The sequence below is a fragment of the Eretmochelys imbricata genome, chromosome 8 (assembly GCF_965152235.1).
Source record: "Eretmochelys imbricata isolate rEreImb1 chromosome 8, rEreImb1.hap1, whole genome shotgun sequence".
NCBI classification, from domain to species: domain Eukaryota; kingdom Metazoa; phylum Chordata; order Testudines; family Cheloniidae; genus Eretmochelys; species Eretmochelys imbricata.
The window spans coordinates 22,318,171-22,338,597 of NC_135579.1; the positions used below are offsets into that span (position 1 = coordinate 22,318,171).

Here is a 20,427-nt window from a genome sequence, read left to right on the forward strand (position 1 = left end):
GGTTGGCTAGCCCCTCTCCGCCTACAGCTATCATGTGGCCATTTGCTCCAAGACGGTCAGATGAGGAAGGTCTTAAAATATTTCTCCAGTCATTTGTTCCTTTCAAAACAAGGGAGATGCTTGGGTGGGGGAATTTCTGTGACAGATGAGCCTGGCTAATAGCTCCTGAATGAGTCAGACATTTGCCCCCTCATCCGCGGGGCTAGTCAGGCTCAGTTCCCTGCCTCTGGCAGAGCTGCGGAGATGCCGTGAAAGCTCTCCCAGCTCTGGCTGGGCCCTGGGGCTGGCTGGGGACTCAGATGCTCCGTTATCTTGTTTGGTTTTATTCCCCTCCAATCTGCTGCTGCTCCAGCTGGAGCTTTCTCTGGAGCTTTACAGATGTGCGGGCTGGATCTGTGAATAGGGCTGGCGTCGTCCATCACTCACGCAGGTGCAAGAGAGAACCCGGTCTGCTGCCTGGGAAGGAGTTGTCCTGATAAAACAGGCCCAGCTTCCTCTCATCTTTGGAGCGGCTGGAGTGGCCCACGGAAGGGTGCTGGGCAGCCACGGCTATCAGCCCCGGCATGGGGATGGTGACATCTCTCTGACTTATTCCTCGCTCAGCACCGATTGTGTGCGTGGTGCTGTGTTAGCCAAAAGAATCAGGTGGACAGTTCCTGCTCAGGGAGCTGCAGGAAGGGCCTTGGAGGAGGAGCTGGCTTTAAAACAGGGGTAGCGTGAGGCATGGCATCCTCCTGTCTACCTCAAGAACACAGAGCACTGTCCCCTGGCCCAGCAAGGGCAGGCCAATTGTGAAAGGTTCAGGCAAGGGATGGGCAGAAGCTTTGGCTGATTGGTTTTAACCTGGCTCCCTATCATGGGATTCCTGGCTTCCAGCCTCTGGGGTGGTCTCAAGGGGGATCTGCCTACCCAGCAGCCTCAGCCTTGGAGCCAGGAAGCTCTGCTCTTGAGTCACCGTGGGAAAGCCTAAGGGTGGAGAGCCCTGCTAGGCTGAGCACAGGTCACCAGCTGGGCTTGGGAGTCACTAATCACGTCAGACGTGTCTTCAGTTTAAAGATTCAGTCCAAAATAAGCTGGATCCCGGGGGCCTTCTTCTGTGTTTATACAGACTTCTGTTAGCTAGATACTGGCTGGCATTAATGGGGTTTTGCCTGAGTCCAGGTCCTCATTCAGGACTCATCTCTACAGAAATCATGCATTCAGAGCTTCTGTCTTTCAAAAAACAAAGCCTGATCTGTTTGCGTCACTTCCTCCATCCCTCCCTTCTCCCCGGGGTGTCTCAGCCGTGGACAGTCTATGCATCCTTACTGGAGAAAGGCCACACAAAGGGCTGAGTCTTGCACTGGAACAGAAGAGTTGGATCTCCATCTCTGCTCTGTTTCCAGGGCTAGTGTATTCTGCAGCTGTGGGCTCTCGGCTGAGAGATCTTTGTCCCTGGCTCTTGAAAGTTTACCCTGGAGACAATCAAGCCTAATGGGTAGGAAAGAGATCCCTTGTTGGACAGATTCCCCTGACCACATCTGGTTATTTCCCAGATCTACCGGTGTCTTCTCTCGTTACCCGCTCATACCCAAAACCTGTTGCTGCTGCAGGGCTTGGCTGCCTGAGCCAATTTGCTCCTGTTTGAGGTTCCAGTTTGCACTTGCGTTTTTGTGCCTTACCCAGCACATACTTACTGTTATTGCTCTTTATTTATCCTGCTTTCTTTTGTGTGGCCGATAGCAAGGGATTTATTAGAAAATACCATTAGGGCTCAGAGGCACGTCTGGGAATCTCAGCAATTCGATCTCAGGACTGGCCCCCTTTGCAGTGCATTTTTGTCAGTATGGGTGAAATGGACTCTGACCAATGGAGCTGTGCCAGTCACACTTGGATTGCGATCACAAGTTGCCTCCTGCCTGAGGGATAGAACTGGCATGTCACATTAGCACAGCAAGGTTTGTGTCTGAGTGCATGCAGTGCTCCCCTTGCTGGGGGAGATCAGGCCTGCACGAGTGTCTGAAGGCATTGAGAGAGAGGGGATGCTGCTCTCCAGCACGCTGAGGAGCAGCTGTCGTTATTAGCCTGCAGTTACACCTAGGGCTGAGTGTGTTGCTGGTTTTCTGCGGTGCTAGGCTACTGTTGTATTTTTCCCCCATGCAGGCTGGATAAAAAGTCATCCTGTGTAGCCAACGTAAGCCAAACTCACTCCTAGTGGAAGCCTCCAGACCTCAGGGGGAAGCATTTGGCCTTTTGTCTTCCTGGTGCGCTTGCCCCATCTTTGTCAGTGTATTGTATTTCTTTGAATGCACTCGTTCTGCCTGGATGGCCTGTTCCCTCAGTGCTGCATATCCTGTTGAAATCAGGGCAGAGCCAGCAGCAAGCTTCCCCCCGCAAAAGCAATAGGTCTAATTTCCATATGCTGCTGTTCAGACTCCAGCTTTGGGAATGTCCTTTTCACAGTTACATTCTACCTGACTCACTCCTGCGGTCTCCTCGCTCTCTGTCCGAATGTGCTGTGCAGCATTGCCGCATGCCGTTAAGCAACTGCCACATTCCACTGCAGAAGTGGCTGCGTCTCAGTGCTGGGTGAATTGAGCCCCGAGCGTAGTCTGATCTGTATATCGGTTTGGGTTTGTAAAGCAGGTTGGGATCCTCTGGGATGAAAGGTGCTAAACAAACATAACTGTATTATTACTTCTCTGTGTTAGTCAGGTCTTTGCTGGGGGGAAGTCTGGAGGGGCTGTGGGTTTTGTCACCAGTAACCTTGGGTATACCTCATCTCTTTAACTGTGGGTGTCATTGTTCGCACAGCGAAACAGAGAGGACAGTGTGATGTGGAAAAATATGAATAAATGGAAGTTTAAATCCCTGTAGTAATAAAATGGGGCTGTTTAATCTGTGACAAAATATACTTTCCTTCAACCCTTCCCAAATTCAACACACCTTTGTTTAGAAATGGTCTTCTTCACCTTTGCTTATTCAGCATATTTTACCAGTATTTTAAGCCCTGTTTTTTTACTTTCTGAGATACATGGTATGACTCAGGGATGCTCTAGTGCAATTACTTCCATTTTTCCTCCATGTCAAAGATAAAACTATAAAAAAAATACTTTACCAGGTAAAGTTAATGTTTAATATTTTCTATTGCTCATACCTTGTGGTACTTTTCAGTGCTGTCTTTTTCTATATAAGGCAAAAGCCAGTACACAAGGACACTGTATGTGTTTGTGTGAGTTGTACTATGGGCGAAAGCACAGGGATGAGAGTCAGATTTGGGGTCTGTTTCCAGCTTTGCCACTGATCCATTATGGGACCGTAGGCAAGTCACATAATCTCACTCTATGCCTCAGTTTCCCTGTCTATAAAACACAGCTAACCTGACAATGTGTTGTGAGGCTTAGTGTTCAGTTAGGCAGTTTGTGTGTTAAGACCACGGGCCATCATACTGAAGACCATCGGTTCCTTGTGCTCCCCATCTGTCTGTCTTTCTCAATCTCTCTCTTGTTTTATATTTAGGTTTTGAGTTTGTTGGGGCAGGGACTGTTTTTGTGTTCTGTGTTTGTACAAAGGGGCCTGGTCCATGTCTAGGGCTTCTGGCTGCTATGATCATATAAATGATAGCAATAATAAGAAATGATATTTGAGATCCTCAGAAGGAAAGCACTAAGAGGGGTAAAGGATTATCATGTATTTGCATAGGCCCTACATAATGTGGTAGTATTTTTCCTGGTAAGCAATTTGAATCTTTGAAATAAATTATTATTTAATTAAAAACAGTGAAAATGCACAGGCCCAACCTTCCCAGATTCTAACAGGGAAGTCTGATGCTGGAAATCCCTGTATGTAAATATAGGAAGCTGGGAATTCTGGCTGCTCCTTCCACATTAGCCTAAGGGCGAGAAGATCCATGTGTGCGTGGGAGTTAACGAAAGCTCATGCTCAAATAAATTGGTTAGTCTCTAAGGTGCCACAAGTACTCCTTTTCTTTTTGCGAATACAGACTAACACGGCTGTTACTCTGAATCCTCTCACACTGTGCTTCCTGCACCACCACTTTCCTTGCTTTGAGCCTCTCCTTTCATGTCCCCTCTTGGCTGGAGGGTGGGAACTTAGTGCAGGGCTAATGAGAGAGCTCCCTGCTCACCGGCCTCTCGCATTTACAGATCAAAACCCCATGGGGGCTCCTGGCCCAGTCTCCAGTTGGCAGGTTTGCATTCTGCCAGGAGAGGGGCACAGCGGAAGCCCTCAGCGGTGGGCTCGCTCCACACCAAGGGAACCCGTCTCTTCTTTCCGGAGCCCAGCAGGGCAGCATTCCTGCTGCCTCCTCCCCCCCACCCCCCGCGTCAAATATTTATGTTTGCGAGTGGTGCAGGCTGGGTCTCCGGCTCCTATCGCTGCCTCTCCAGGAGGAATGACTGCCCTTGGTGTTTGAGACTTCAGCTATAAATATCCCACCGTCAAGAGGGGCAGCCTGACAAAAGACACAATCCGACACCACAGCTACCCATTCGGAGTGACATTTTGTCAAATGCCATCGCGGGGCTTTACTTATCTGCGGGCACATGCCGCGATGACCTTCATGGCTCCGGCCGGGTGCCTTCTCCCCCTATTTACATGTATTTATAACTTACTTTTCCATCTCCAGGGCTACCCTGCACCAGTCACTCCTCTCCTCCATCCCCCACTTCCCAACACCATATTCTGACTCAAGCAGAGAAGGGTGCAGGGGTGGGACAGCTGTGTCCTTGCCAAACGATGGCCCCTTTTCTGGAGCCAGGGAGGAGGAGGAGGCCTGGGCCTGAATCCCACTTGGGGTGGCTGATGATAACAAGGCTCATAGCCCAGGAACCCTGAAGATGGCAGCAGTCCATGGAAGCCTGGCAGAATTCTGCTGAAAGCAGCTTTTCCCTGGACTGGCTGATGGGGGCTGGCAAGTGTGGGGCTCTGGACATGTGAGAGAGGCTTTCAGTTAGGTAGGGCTGAAATCACTTCTCTCTAATGCAGGGGTCAGCAACCTGTCAGAAGTGGTGTGCCGAGTCTTTATTTATTCACTTTTAATTTAAGGTTTTGCGTGCCAGTAATACATTTTAACGTTTTTTAGAAGGTCTCTCTCTGTAAGTTTATATATTATATAACTAAACTATTGTTGTATGTAAAGTAAACAAGGTTTTCAAAATGTTTAAGAAGCTTCATTTAAAATTAAATTAAAATGCTGATCATATGCCGCCGGCCCGCTCAGCCCGCTGCCAGCCTGGGGTTCCTTTCACCTAGGCCAGCAGTGGGCTGAGCGGGGCCTGCGGCCGGGACCCCGGCTGGCAACGAGCTGGCAGCCAGAACCCCAGACCCGCTGCCGGTCTGGGGTTCAGTCCGCTGGCACCTGCCAGCCAGGATCCCGGCTGCCGGCCTCGCTCAGCCCACTGCTCGTCTGGGATCCTGGCCCTGCCCACATAGAGTGGGTACCTGCCTTCTCCCTGGTTCTAGCCCATTCTCTTCCTCTCTCTCTGCACTGAGCTGAGGGTGGGAGTGCACGGAGCACAGGGCTGGGGGTGAAGGAGCAGGCTAGGGCTTGGGGGGAAGGGTCTGGCCAGGAGCTAGAAGGAGGGAGGGGACTCAGGGTTGGGGTAGGAGGTTTGGGTGTGGAGTGCTTACTAGGGCAGCTCCCATTTGGTACGAGGGGTGCGAGTGGGAATGTGGGGGGGGGGTTCAGGAGCTCCTGTTTGGTGCTCAGGTTGGGGGTGGGAATGTGGGGGGTGCAAGAGTCAGGACATGGGGTGGGGTGGGGGGGCTGGGCATAGGGTGTGGGGGGTGCAGGAGTCACAGCGGGGGGGCTTGGGGGTGGCGGGGTGCAGGGATCAGGGCAGAGGGCTGGGTCATGGAGGGGCAGGGCAGGAGGCTGGGCGGTGCAGGGGTGAGGGCAGAGGGCTGGGTGTGTGTGAGGGCGGTGCAGGAGACAGGGCAGAGGGCTGGGGGGGGTGGGCTAGGGTCGTGGGGGTGCTCCCAACCCCCGGTCCAGAGCGGCTCATGGCAGGGGGCTGTAGGGGATATGCCCTGATTCCACCCCCTTCCCCAAGGCCCCGTCCCCACCTCTTCTCCACCTCCTCCCCGCCGGCTCTGCTTCTCCCCCTCCCTTGCTTCTCCCCCTCCCTCTTAAGGGCCATTAGCTGATCGGGGGTGGGGGGAGGGAGGGAGAGGAGGAGGAGGGGCAGGAACCCAGCAGGCTGGAGGAAGAGGCGGGGGAGGGGGAGCTTGCCTGCCCTGTAGCAGCGCCCGGCAGGACCAAGCTTCTTCACCCTGCCCCCGTAGCTGGGGGGGGGGAGGAGCGGCAGGCAGGATTTTTAATGGCATGCTGCTGCCTGCCAGGGTCCGGCCGCCGGCCCTGTTTAGCCAGCTGCCGGCCTGGGTTTGGCAGCGGGCTGAGCGGGGCCGGCGGCTGGGACCCGGCAGGCAGCAGCGTGCCATTAAAAATGGGTTTGTGAGCCATCTTTGGCACACGTGCCATACGTTGCCAACCCCTGCTCTAACAGATTAGGAGGGTTTTGCAAGCTCTTTCTCTCCTAGCAAAGGTGCAAGTCGTCAAGGGTGGGAAAGCCTTGGACAGAGGGAAAGGAGGACAGTAAGGTTTCTCTCCTGTCTATATGGCTGTGGCCCAGTACAAGCTCCTCTCTTTTATAACGCAGCTTCAGTGAGGCTGGGCGTATTCAATTCCCAGCTTGGGACACCTTGCACATTCTAGATGTGCAAAAGCCACAGACTCCTACAGTGCCTCTTGGTTGTGCTCTAACATAGCCGGGGCTGTTTTGGCTGCCCTTAGCTTTTCCCCAACACTCCTGGGCTCTTCACTGCAGTGGATGAGGAGAGGACAGACCCAGCTCTGACATTAGTCTGCGAACGCTGCTCTGAGCCCCAGGAAGAGGTGGCCACTCAGGGGTGACACAAGGTGCTCCCCCGCACCGGGCTACGCTGGCTAGCTCTGTGGAGCTCCCAGTCCCTGCTGCCCCAGGGATCGTGGGCCTCAGATATAACCCTTCAGGAGGGGTACAGACTAATCAGGCCAAGTTCAGTGCTGGTCTGAGCGTGGGCTCACTTTGACTGTAGTGACTGGGTACACTTACTCCGGAGCTAAGATTGGCCCAGTGTGTCCATTGAAGGGCCCCGTTTCCAGACTCATCACACTCCTTGTGTGCACAAACCCCTGCAGCCGCATGCACATGTCAGATCCCCAAGTGTACTAGCCACACACTTACTCCGGTCACTTCCCGCCCCCTTCCTCCCCACCTTCACCAGGGCTAAACATCTACTTCTCGAAAGCAAACCCATTCAGCAGAGCAGCCCTAGGAAGGTATGGAGGCCCCGCGGCTCCCATCTCAGCCAGTGGGGCACTCAGCACATCTTGGGGTCAGATATGTGGGCTGGAAGCATCACACGAGAGCTCATCCCGACAGCTGGGTCAGAAGTTCATCAGAGTGAAACAATCTCTGTGTCTGTCTCCCTGGATGTCCGTAATCCGCATTTTAAACTGTCGGTAATTACGGATTTCCCTGGTAAGCCCAGACGGCTCTCGCCAAAACCCCTGCACAAGGATTTTCTGTCCTTTTTAAAAACAATCCAGAGTGGGGCCAAAGCTAACCTGCCTTTCAGACACACAGACATTACCCTGCACCCGTGTGTGCAACCCTTCCGGTGCTGTTTCCAGCCCTTGGGCTCTGAGTGCGTCACTGAAGGAGCCCTGCGCGGTCCGTGTATTTGGTCACCTTGTGTCAGTTTGTGACCCAACTAAAACACTACTGGCTAATTTGGGGCTCTCTCCTGAGTGCTAATGTATATTTGTCTCTTAATGCTTCAAGTAGGCACTTAGTCATGAGAGGACGGCTCTGTACGGGGTGGGATGAGTCACCGCAGAAGCCGCAGCTCTTTGTGAGTAGATGGCTGCTTGTTTCTGGCTGGGGTTATTGCTTCCTACAGCCTCTCCAGGGTATGGTCACTTTTCTTCCTTTTTCTTGCCTAGAGAGCCGCAAAGCGGCGTTTGAATGACAAGCCTATTGCAAAGCATCCTGGGGACATTTATGCAAATGACAATGTAAATCTGGCCTTCGAGGCTTAAACTGGATTAAGTTATTGAGAAGCTGTTGCAGTCAGTCCAGCAGCATTTTAGCAGCGGCAGACTTAGAAGCTTAAACTTTTGCAGCCTCGTTAAACCTGAGCGCAATTTGCATGTGATTACCCAGGGCACTTTGAGCTGTACTGCAAAGTACTTTGCCGTGATTTAAAGTGCTAGAATTAGGGGTTTCCTGGACTAGGGAAATTTGCACCAGTGTAACTATAATGATATTGAGATTAACAGACCCACTGCACACTAGTGCAGTGGGATTTGTGCAGCATATCAACACGGGGTAGCTACATGGGAGCAGGAAATCCCAGTGTAGGCAAGACTTACATGCACCTTGTTCCGCTAGATCCCTCAGTGCAGTGAAGACAATAATACACTATAGATTCAGCTGTCCTCATGGTTGTTTTGTACACCTCGCTCTGAGAGGCAAGGCTTTTTTCCTGGTAGTAAGCATTTTCAGAGGCTAAAAGCTCAGGTAAGCATTAACATGGGGAGAAATTCAACACTGATTGCCCAGTGGGTTCCAGCAGCAGGCAGAGCAGCTGGCTCGATGTTCCTGAAATGCTGGCCTGCACTATTTTAGCTGCCCACGTGGTAGCAGAGTTACAATTCTTCAGAGATCATGTAGAAATAGTATGGGAATTGTGTTTCTTTCCAAGAAAGTGCACAGATTACAGACCGGGGCCTGCGTGCAGATACCGTCTTGGAGAGGCGCTTGGTTAAAGCTTGCCTTCTGCAGTCTGCCTTCGGTAAAATGAAAAAGTGCTTGTCTTGAAGGCTGCAGGATGGGTGATTTGCTTCCAGATGGCTGGACTCCCTGCTTCCCCTCCACCTCCATTCAACTCTAAGCCTTGCAGGCAAAGGCCAAGTTATATCCTCTGAGCATGTGCCATCAACTGTTCTGGAGCTGGCTGATGGGGTAGAAATGAGCTAGGCTTCCTGCCTCTGATAGAGGTCCCTCCTGAGCTGTAGCAAGGAGGCTACAGGCCCAGTTTTTCTTACTGATCCCAGCCTGGTTTGAAGGAGCCAGCACATTCAAAGCCCCTGGATATAGGCCCGAAGCCTAGCACACTCCAAATAAGAGGGAGGCCTTTGTAGAGCTGCCTAATCTGAAGAGCCCAAGTTCACATTTAGTTTTGAAAGAAGGGAAAACACTGTTAATCCAATCCCTTGTTAATCCAATATTTGAATTGCAGTTGGTCTCAGGGAGACACTTCACTTAGCTTTTGAGAAAAGGCCTCCCACATGCTAACACGTGGGTTAAACAGCTCCAGAAGGAGAACATTCAGAGACTTCGGGCTTTCCAGATAAATGTCCTGTTCCAGCCCTGTGTCCAGGATTGCGAAGAGAACTGCGACCTACTCTTCCCGTTGTAACCAGAGTAGAGTTTGAGTCAAAGCTCTGCTGAATCAGGGACTTCTTGGGGCATAGCCCTGATCAAAGGGGCATGTCTGCCACAAGCCAGAGAATTCAGCAATCAAGTAACTTGGCCTGTCAGAGCAGCGCAGGCTGCATTTCCCAGCCCTGTTCTCTCTGTTGTAACAGCCCACAGCAATTATGTCAAATATTGTTTTTCTCTTTAACAACATTCAAAATTGCTGCTGGCGGGCTGTGCTGATGAGTGCTGCCAGGCGGGGAACTAACCTCGCCACTGGCTTCTCCTCCTGCCCTGGTTCTAGGAAGCCAATAGGATAGTTGGCACTAGCTAGTTTCTTAGACAGTTCAGCACCAGAGTGCACATGGGGGCGGGGGGTGGAGAGGGAAGGGGTCAGAGGGAATCACCGGCTAGAGAGAGATATTACCCAAATAATTAAAAGTGAGGGCCAGATCTTCCTTTGGCGTCAGCGGAGCTGTGTCAGTTTACATCAGCTGGGCATCCAGCCCACACTCTTTATTTGGCTCCCCTAAGAAATGGAAAGAAACGTCTACCTCTCTAGTTCTAGAACCGGCTCTGTCCTGGCCTTGGACGCATGAGCCTCTCTTCATTCATCTCTCTTTAAAGATAATACCGGCTAAGCCCCGGGCAGTTCATATGTCACAGCCTCAAAGGAGGCATGGGCACGCTCTCTGGGTCATGCACATAAGGGGCACTCGTGCAGCAGAACTCTGGTTTGAAATCCTTCCCTGGAGCCCACCTCAGTCTGTGGAGCCCAAGTCCACGTATAAGTCCACATTCAATTCTGAAAGAAGGGAAAACACTTCCTTCATTGTGAATCCACTATTTGAATTGTTTGTCTGTGTGTGGCATTAGCTGTTCCCTGGAGCAGGCTGGTGGGGTAAAAGAAGAGCTTGGCTCTCTGCTGCAGATAGAGGGGGCCCTCGTGGGCTGTTACCCACTGGTAAAAATTAAAAAAACAAACACAAAATGCCCTAGGACAGAGGCTGCCTCTGTGTCTGCCAGGGCATTCTGTGTCGTCTATTTAAGTTATAAGCTCCTCACAGCAGGGAGCCTGCTCTTGGTGCTTAACAGTAAATTAATAATAGTTTCAGTGCTCTATCCATCCGGTAACCAGAGTCTCTGTTGAAGTAAAGCTCTTTGCAATGCGTATCCGACTGTCAGCAGCTTCTCTGTCCTACTTTAGTCAATAACAGATCTTTTCTCCCTGAAAGGAGCATGCAGGAAACTCATGATTTCAGGAAAGCCATGGAAGCCATCTTAAAGTCACTGTCATGTAAGCCACCGAAATTGCATGTCTGGTATTCTTGACAGGCTGCTGCGTGCTCTGCGGTAGCCTTGATCCTCACGTGCCAGTCAATCATGGCTAGGGTCATCCTATATGATCTTGAATTTGACAAGCACAAAGCCAACCCTCCCCCCTCAAAACCCCTCTATTAGGTGAGAAATGGAAACACCAACGTATATATTTCTGAGTTACCTTTGAAGTTTTGCTTCTGCCTTCACCTCTCCACCTTTGTGGTCATGTGGTTACTGCCCTCTTGATACCTACACAGTGCTGAAAATGGCAGCCTTGTGAGCACTCCCACTGGCTGTTACCCCCATTCCCAGAGGGTTGTAAGAATCTGGAGTAATTTCCAAAATGAAGTGAATCCCACTGTGCATGGGTTCCCAGTCCCACTGAAGTCAGGTGGGTTTTCCCCATGGATCTGGAGTGGTGATAGGTTGATTCTCAAATCCCCTGGGCAAGTCTCTGAACTTTGCTGAGCTCCAGTGCACACGAATCAGTTGTCTTGAGTGACAGATGGCTCAGAATTTTCATATCTCTCTCCATGGGTGTTTGCTGGCCACACACCAAGAACCAACGGGCTGTTTTACCTATAAACTCCTGAGTGAAATTAGAACAAAGTTTGTTCCTCCCCAAGCCAGCAGGAAAGGCACAGAGTGGGAAAAGGGAAAGCTGGACCAGCCCAGATCCAGTCTCCATGGTCAGCAGACCCAGCATAGCCAAGTCCTGCCTACCATTCCCCTACCCCTGACTAGGGTAGGGGGAGGGGAAGAATTGAAAATACTATCACCTGCCCTCCTGCCAAGTGACTTTATTCTATTTCTCCATGGCAGGCAGCCAACATGGGATTCTTTCCTCATTGCTGAAGTGAACTTTGTGCTGGGCAAAAGTGCTGGGATTGATAAATCCCCTGGAGACAAGTTCTTCCTTGACAGAGCTGATACCACACTGGCAGCGCTATCTTCTTTCTACCCCACCTCAAGTGTGGCCTGGATAATAGGGTGTCACAGCTGGGAGCTCATTCAGTCCTTGGCTTCCATGTGGCAATTGCCAGCCAAGGCGCTAGCTGTGGTGGTGGTTTGTGCCGTCCATCTGCTAGGAACTGAACTAAGGCTCTCCCCACTTTTCACATATGGGGTCCCTCCATCCAGCAGTCAGACGGGGATGACTTTTGGCCACTACCAACCTGAGCTGGATGCGAAGTTATTGTGGTTCCTATTAGCCTGAGCTGGCCAGTCCCTCAAGCAGCAGCATGGCAGTACCAAGACACTGATTTCATTCTCTCCCCCTGCCCCCTCCGAGTGCCAGCTGGGCAGCTCAGCATTCCAAGGAGGCATTAGGTTGCAGGAGTTTATTTTTACACCGCTCTGTTAGGAATGGGTACGTGTCGCATCGGTAGAGACGATCAAAAGATGTCCCAAGTGCAGGTGTCAGCTGCTCCTTGTGATCTCAACACCAGGATCTTTTTCCTTGTGGCATATCAAAGGGAACAGGAGAATCAGACTGTTGCTTTTTTAATTGAAAATATATCTAAAACGGGGGTTTCTAAAAATAAAAAACGTTGCCTCTGTTCCCATGGGAAGAATTGGGGGACAGAGGGAGCCAGAGCAATTGCTGGAAATAGACATTTTTGGGGATAGACACAAGAAACACGGAAGGAAATCAGGACCACACTGTAACAGGTGATGGGGGAATCTGAAGGCCCAAAGGGCACCAGTGCCCCAGAGCTAACCCATATCCATTCGAGAGCAGATGCAGAAAGGGGAGGATAAAGGCAGGAAACTGTATCCCTGAATGTCTACAAGGGGTTGGCTTAGGGGAAATCCGAAGCTTCTGGTTTGAAATCCTCCGATTCCCTGGACCCACAGGTTTGACTTGACTCTTCGTCCTTCTAAATGAATTTGGGCCATTTACAGCATGGGACGCCGGCCGGGTGAGGAGTTAAAAGCCAAAGCCCCGGCAGGCCTGGGTAAACTTGAAAGATCCTGCAGCCCTTCATGGGTTTGCCCTGGTGTCCTTGTCAGCATTTCTCCTTCCCATTCTCTTATGCAGTTTGCTTCTGGCACTTGGCTGTCCCTCTTGATGCAATGGTGCATTCCAGAGATCTAGCAATGGGCCCAATCCTGTTTGCCTTACTTGCTTGAATCAGACTTATTGGCGCCACTGGGGTGGCAAGGCAAGTAGATGTTGGCCCTGTAACTGTAAAAAGCTTCTGGGATCCTTTGACATGAGCGTGCTTCCTACATACAGAAACACACATTGTAATAAGAAAAGGAATGCAGCCTTGCCAGTGGGAAAGACGATGGAGAACATGCTTTCAGAGCCATTGCTTGTTTGAAACCAGGTTCTCTGCTGCTTGTTGGAATTTTGCCCTGTGTTGAGCAGGATGAGTGCAGCTGTATGAAAGTACTTAGAGCCTTGTTATAGTGCTCGGTGAGGGTCTGTCTCTCTGTAAGGCTCTGGTGCCTCAGCTCCCAGACACGTGAAACCCACTCAGAACGCTCCTCGTGGTTGCCTCGCCTTGCAAGTACCCTCCAGACAAGTTGCCCTTCCTTTCGCCTTCCCCGAGGGTGGTGTTGATAAAGAAAGAAGGAAGCTGGGGGGCTTAATGTTCACTGCTTGTGGAACAGTGTCCTAAACCAGCCTGGAAAATAGGGACAGGACACACAGTCCCATTCCCTGAGTCTCAGGAAACTAGACCAGTTATCCCAGATAATCCCAATTAAAAAAAACAAAACAAAAAAAAAACGAGTGAACTGTCTATTCCATTCCTGTAACTTCTTGTGAAGTCTATTTTACTTCCACTTGTTGAATCCTGAAAAGATTATTTAGGGCACTTTAATGCAGCTCCTGGGATGTTTTTTCTCTCTTCACAGCCTCTCGGATGCTCTGTTTTAGCCAGCCAGGCTTTTGTGCAACCTCAGTGGGAACAGGACCCTGTCTGGGGCTCTGTGTGTGTGTATGTGTTGCAGCTGGAACAGAAGAGGGTCAGGAATGAAGAGACTCCTCTCTGTACTCAATAATTAGAGCACATTGACTCAGACACCCAAACTGTTCGACACACTTTCAAATTAGCATTTGCCTGGGGATCACTTTTTGCTTTAAACAAATCCCCCCCTTCACATTCATTCCTGGCCCCCACAGCCAGTACCTTTCACATACCCATGCTCTCTGGTTGGCAGGGCATTGGCATAATGTCAGTGGGGGCCTTGCCCTTGGCCACTTTTGCGTCCATGGTGCCAGTGTGTAACGCAGTCATATGTTCTGCCCCTCAGAGAGCCGTGTGGCTTTGCAGCAAGGCAGCTATCGGGAAGGAGGTGGAAACGGGGCAGGTCTCAGCTGCTTTTCGTGATTACATGGATATTTTTAGCTCTGTTCCTAGAGCTTAAATTGGCCTGGGTGCGCCAGGAATTGATTCCTCTCTACACTAGGTTTTTTGAGAGTATTTGTGTGTGTGTGTGTGTGTGTGTGTGCTGCGTTGGACACAATGGAAAGAGAGATGGGGAATTAAGAGTCTGTGTTGCCTTCCTCAGTGATTCAGCTGCAGGGGGAATGTGAAACTGACTCGACAGGATTGTCACTGGAGGTTGGATAATTTGGAGGTGATACAGTGATGGCTGGGGTTACAGAGTTTAAATCACATGACAGGTGGGAGGATGTGGAAGAGCAGAGGGGCCAGAAGATGGGTTTGGGAGACGGAAGGGCTGGCTTGTCTAGCTGTGAAACCACCCACTCAGAAGTCTTGCCCAGAGCAGGGCTGTCTTATGTGCCCTGTAAGCCTCTTGCTCTCCTCTCTAGTTGCTGACTTATCAGGGCAGTGGGATTAGCCCTGGCTGTCTGCAGGATGTCACCAAAGGCTGGAGTGGCTTAAGTTTCCCTGAAGAGCGTAGACTGCTGCTTTGCCAGCATCTGGCCTGTATGGTTTTGAGCTTGTGCTCGCTAGAGGAGACCAAGGTATTCCCTTGCAAAAGCACCCCGTTGTGACACTGGCAGAACCTGTGCTGGAGCTTCTGACACACGGATACTGGAACACAGTTTTGTGGCAGTTTTTGAATTGCAGCCTTGTAGGGCAGCTTTCCAAAGTTTCTGATGTGAACTTGAAATGATGTGGGCACTCCCAGTTGAGTGGCAAAGTTCACAATGAAGAGAATCCCCTGTGCTACCTCACTGCCATGGAATTGTTCCAAACTTGGCCATATGCCAATAAGCTGCTCCTGGGGTAAATATGACCCATAATACTCAGTAATACTTCCCTCTGCTGCTCTCAACTTTAATATTGGGGGTAGCGCATCAATACTACAGCTCCCAGCGTGCAATGCTCTGTGATTATATCAGGCCCTTGACTAGAGATGGAGCAGTGCATGCTGGGAGCTGAAGTCTGCAGGCCACATCTCTACATTCAAGTTGAAGTCTGTTGAAATCTGCTCATTTTAAGCAGATGTGGTTTGGTTTTTGGGCTCCTGGTAAGTTGCCAATGCGGCCCGTGGTTGGGCAACGTTTCGGTACCCTGAGTCAGGTGCAACTCAACCTGCATGTAACAGACAGGCATTTTATGAGACCCTGGGCTTTGGCTGCTGTATCAGGCTTTTCTGGCGCTGGCAGGTGGAGGAGAGGATGGCTGGGCTCACCCCCTCTTGTCTCTTCACAGTATGAGGTGTCTGGCGAGGAGCACCTTTACTCTGATTTCCCTGAGATTGACCTGTCCCCGTTGGACGCCAGTGACTTTGACTCTGCCAGCTGCTTCAGCGAGCTGCAGTGGTGTGCCGAGCACTCAGAGACCGAGTCCAGCCAGTACAGCACAGATGACTCCGAGCTCCTTCAGGTACCATGTGACATGCAGCTCCCTGGCCCAAGGCAGAGGACACCAAGCGGCGCTTTCACTCTGGGGCGAATCTTTCCTCCTGGTCTCCCTCTCCTCCCCTGCCCCCCACCTACAAGTACAGGGCACTGATATTGTCCCTTCAGCCCACTGAAAGGAGGAATCCGCCTCTGGGAAGGGGGAGGGAATGCTGTGTTGTCCCCTAGCCTGGCCATTGAAGAGCAGTAAAGACTGAGCGATCTGGGGTTAGTCTGTCCTGGCCATTCACTATGGACCCTATCCAGGTCCCACTGTCAGTGGAAAGCCTCCCATTTATTCCAGGGGGCTTTGGAGCAGGTTCTCTCTGAGGAGCGCAGTCACCGAGAACAGATTTCCCACTCCCCGAACTGCCCGTCCAGCCCCTGCCAGTCAAGAACAATGCAAACCGTGTTGAACTGCAGGGAGGCGGCTGTGCTGGACTGCAGCACACCCCCCCTCCCCCTTCCCCCCCCCCCAAACACACATTCCCCTGCAGCACGGGGAGCCAGCACAGGGCACCCAGCCCATGTGCACACACCTCACTACACGGATGCACAAAGTCACTGCCCAGTGCTGCATATCCAGCCCATTGAAGCCAAGGCAGCTGAGCTTCAGGACGGGGCCTCCTGTGGGCTTCTCCCCAGGTAACATCGCCTCATCTCCTTCCTTCTCCTAGATCAGCATGGGGAAGCAGAGGACAGGTGGCGGGATGAGGAGGGGAGGGGGTCCGGGCTATTAGTCTCTCTTCCCCAGCTGATTAGCCCTGCATTAATTGGCACTCCGTTTCTAAATGGGGCAAGCGGAGTAAGGCTATAATGAGGCGGTGGAAGAATAGAAGAGGGCTGCTGAACCAACTCTCCTGTGATGTATTATTAAAAGGAAATTACAGCGTAGTGCCTGGTGCGTCCTGTTTGATTTTAGGGCTGACAGGTTGTGCTGGGGTGGGTGGCAGCTGTGGTTCCTAAGAGGCTCAGCAGCAGCACGGAGCGGGGTGGCACAGGAATGTGAATTTCCAGCATGCAGAAGACAGCTTCCCTTTTATCTGACTCTCCAGCTTCAGCATCACCTCTGCATTCTGCGCACACGTTTATTTATAGCAGAGACTCCCTCTCAACGAATTGCGCTCTGAACAGACATGCGAGCATCATGTTCATCGCTGATCTGTATTTGGGGGGAGACGCTCTGGATTGTCTAATGAACAAGTAGGAAGTGGCCCCCTCAGGCCACTCATGGGTCACACACAGGATGTTAGTTCACCCTCTCTCCCCCACAGCACTGTCACTCCAGACTCCGCTCCACTATTGTGCAATCAGGAGGCAGCGTGGCAGTGGATGGGTGGGACACAGGGCTGGGAGTCAGGAGATGTGGTTGTGCAGCCCAGCTGTGCCACTGGCTTCCTATGTGACCTTAGGCCAGCAGCTTTTCCCTGCCTCAGTCTCTCCATTTGAAACGTGGGGAAGATGAAGGGTGTTCCCCATCCAGAAGGCTTTGAGGTCTATTGTTGGGCAATGCAGTATTAGTGCTAAGCTTTATCTTCGTCCCTGTGTGTGTCTGTGCCTGTGGGTATATAAACGGGGGTTAGGTGGGTAGGCGCACCAGACTGATGGTTGTAAACAAACACCTTGCTTACAAAGTAGAGCTGGACCCAAGTCACCAAGTTTGGATCCAGAATCAGATCCAAATCCAGACTTCACTGACATTTGAGGTGCTTCTTACAGACGCACAAATTCATCTCTGGATCTGATCTTCCAGTGCAAGGGGCATGCTGGTCCAGCGTCCTGCTTCTGGTCTCTCTAGTGCATATACACTAGTTTGCAATAGAAAAAACAGAGTTGGTGCTTTTAAAACAAGTCAGTGGGGTGGCCCCTTTAAGAGGCAGGGAATTTGCATGTGAGAGTCACAGAAAGCCATAGAGTCAATTGCTGGATTTAAAAAAAAAAGAATGGATTGCTTTTGTCATCAGCACTGACATTTGCAGTGACGTGCTAAGAAAAGGTACTCAAACCTCATTCGGCAGGGCGTCTAGTAATCGACACAAGAGGTGGGAAGGAATCACAGGACTGCATGGAGTAAGGGCACTTTTTCCTGAAGCATCAGAGATAGCCACTGCTGGAGGTGGGACAAGAGACCAGCTGGCCCATTGGTTGGATCTGGTGTGTAGCTAGAGGGGGATTGCGAGCTCTTTGGACACACTGGCTGTGTCTCCCACGGGAGCATCTGGCACCGCCGCAGGCAGCACCTCTAGGCACTTCAGGACCCCTCCCTTCTGTAAATACCTGTCTGTCTATCTAGATAGCTAAGGTACTTATATGGTCCCCATTACCAAAGTATCTGAGCGCCTCCCCAAACCCCTGAGACTTAGGGCAGGGCTATTATCTCCATTGTACAGACGGGGAACTGAGGCACAGAGAGACTAAGGGACTTGCCCAAGGTCACCCAGGGAGTCTGTGGTTGAGCAGGGAATTAAACTTGGGGCTTCCAAGTCCTAGGCTAATGCTCTAACTGCTGGACCATCCTTCATAGAATCATAGAATATCAGGGTTGGAAGGGACCTCAGGACGTCATCTAGTCCAACCCCCTGCTCAAAGCAGGACCAATCCCCAATTAAATCATCCCAGCCAGGGCTTTGTCAAGGCTGACCTTAAAAACTTCTAAGGAAGAAGATTCCACCACCTCCCTAGGTAACGCATTCCAGTGTTTCACCACCCTCGTCGTGAAAAAGTTTTTCCTAATATCCAACCTAAACCTCCCCCACTGCAACTTGAGACCATTACTACTTGTTCTGTCATCAGCTACCACTGAGAACAGTCTAGAGCCATCCTCTTTGGAACCCCCTTTCTGGTAGTTGAAAGCAGCTATCAAATCCCCCCTCATTCTTCTCTTCCATAGACTAAACATCCCCAGTTCCCTCAGCCTCTCCTCATAACTCATGTGTTCCAGTCCCCTAATCATTTTTGTTGCCCTCCGCTGCACTCTTTCCAATTTTTCTACATCCTTCTTGTAGTGTGGGGCCCAAAACTGGACACAGTACTCCAGATGAGGCCTCACCAATGTCGAATAGAGGGGAACGATCACGTCCCTTGATCTGCTGGCAACGCCCCTACTTATACATCCCAAAATGCCATTGGCCTTCTTGGCAACAAGGGCACACTGTTGACTCATATCCAGCTTCTCGTCCACTGTAACCCCTAGGTCCTTTTCTGCAGAACTGCTGCCGAGCCATTTGGTCCCTAGTCTGTAGCTGTGCATTGGATTCTTCCGTCCTAAGTGCAGGACTCTGCACTTGTCCTTGTTGAACCTCATCAGATTTCTTTTGGCCCAATCCTCCAATTTGTCTAGGTCCCTCTGTATCCTATCGCTACCCTCCAGTGTATCTACTTCTCCTCCCAGTTTAGTGTCATCTGCAAACTTGCTGAGAGTGCAATCCACACCATCCTCCAGATTATTTATGAAGATATTGAACAAAACCGGCCCCAGGACTGACCCTTGGGGCACTCCACTTGATACCGGCTGCCAACTAGACATGGAGCCATTGATCACTACCCATTGAGCCCGACAATCTAGCCAGCTTTCTATCCACCTTATAGTCCATTCATCCAGCCCATACTTCTTTAACTTGTTGGCAAGAATACTGAATACATGTCAAGGCCACAGCTTCCTCTTGTAGCTGTGGCCTTGACATGCCCCATCGCCTCTGGACTGGCAAGGAAATGTCCCCTTTCCCCTAGGTGATGGTCGCACACAGAGAGAAGCCTTGACTCTTCTTCTGCCACTTAGCGACGGGCCTATATTGGAGTCCAGCTCATTGGTGCCTGTAAGCAGCCAGTTGTGGATCTTGACACTGGTTACATTTTTTGGAGACTTTTAAAAAGCCCCAATATTTCTGAACTGAACCAGAACAATGCTAACGTTCTGGCCTTTAAACTGCGCTTCTGCTGTGCTTGAAAAGGCTCCAGTGCAGCTGACAGACCTTCATCACGAGATGCATATTTTCCGCTGAACTTCCTGGGGAAAAGATAAACAGAACAGAAATATAAGAGACAGGCCCGTTAGCAGTGAGCAGGACACAGTGAAATGTATCCCACTGAACTTCTATGCACAGCAGCCCAAAATGGAGCATCCTGGTGCCTTTTTCCTGGGTCTTGGTGTAGAAACTTCTAACTGGGTTAGCGGGTTGAAGAAAGGAGTGTTTTAATTCTCGTTAGCAGGTGCTAATGTACATTTGGGCCTCATTGTAGACCCAGATTTATCCCTGTGCTACATGCAGAGCTGCAGTTATTCTACTTATTACTGCCAGTTATTTATATCAGGAATGCTACAGTAAATAATCCCATGGAAATGAATCCTCCTGAAGAAGTAAATCCGGGTCACTGCACTTATTCCTTTTCTTATGTCCAGCATTCTAAGGTTTTGCCCCAATTTTGGCCTTTGGCAATATGGTTGAAATGATGGTAGTTACAACAGGGCAGGGGCCTCAGCAGAGCTGTGTGGGGAGTCCAGACTGGAATAGTTGGGGGTCAAGGCTGTAGGTTGGGATTGAGGTGCATCAGCGGAGTGGAGTGTGGGAGTTCAGGTCTGGAATAGCAGGTCAGGACTAAGGTGTCTCAGCAGAGCTGTGGTGGAAAAGTCTGTGGCCCTATCAGGTCTCTTGTGCAGATCAGGTCAGAGTTTAATAGGCTTGCCCTCTTCGTTTCCCTAGAGCCAATGACAGCATCTTTCTCTTCAAAATATCTGCATGCAGCGTGACACAGTGTCATGACATGTGACAGTACAGCCTCAAGTCAATCCCGGTATTACCACCCCCAGGCATTCAGAAA

General features: G+C 50.9%; 1 protein-coding gene across 1 annotated transcript in view; it reads left to right on the forward strand.

The window, feature by feature from the left end:
* Window positions 1-20,427, forward strand: part of PPARGC1B (PPARG coactivator 1 beta) — an 87,465-nt gene that overhangs the window by 47,167 nt on the left and 19,871 nt on the right. The window contains exon 2 of the mRNA XM_077825017.1: window positions 15,422-15,595. Within this exon, the coding sequence (XP_077681143.1) occupies window positions 15,422-15,595 (174 nt within the window). The remainder of the gene's footprint in view (window positions 1-15,421; window positions 15,596-20,427) is intronic.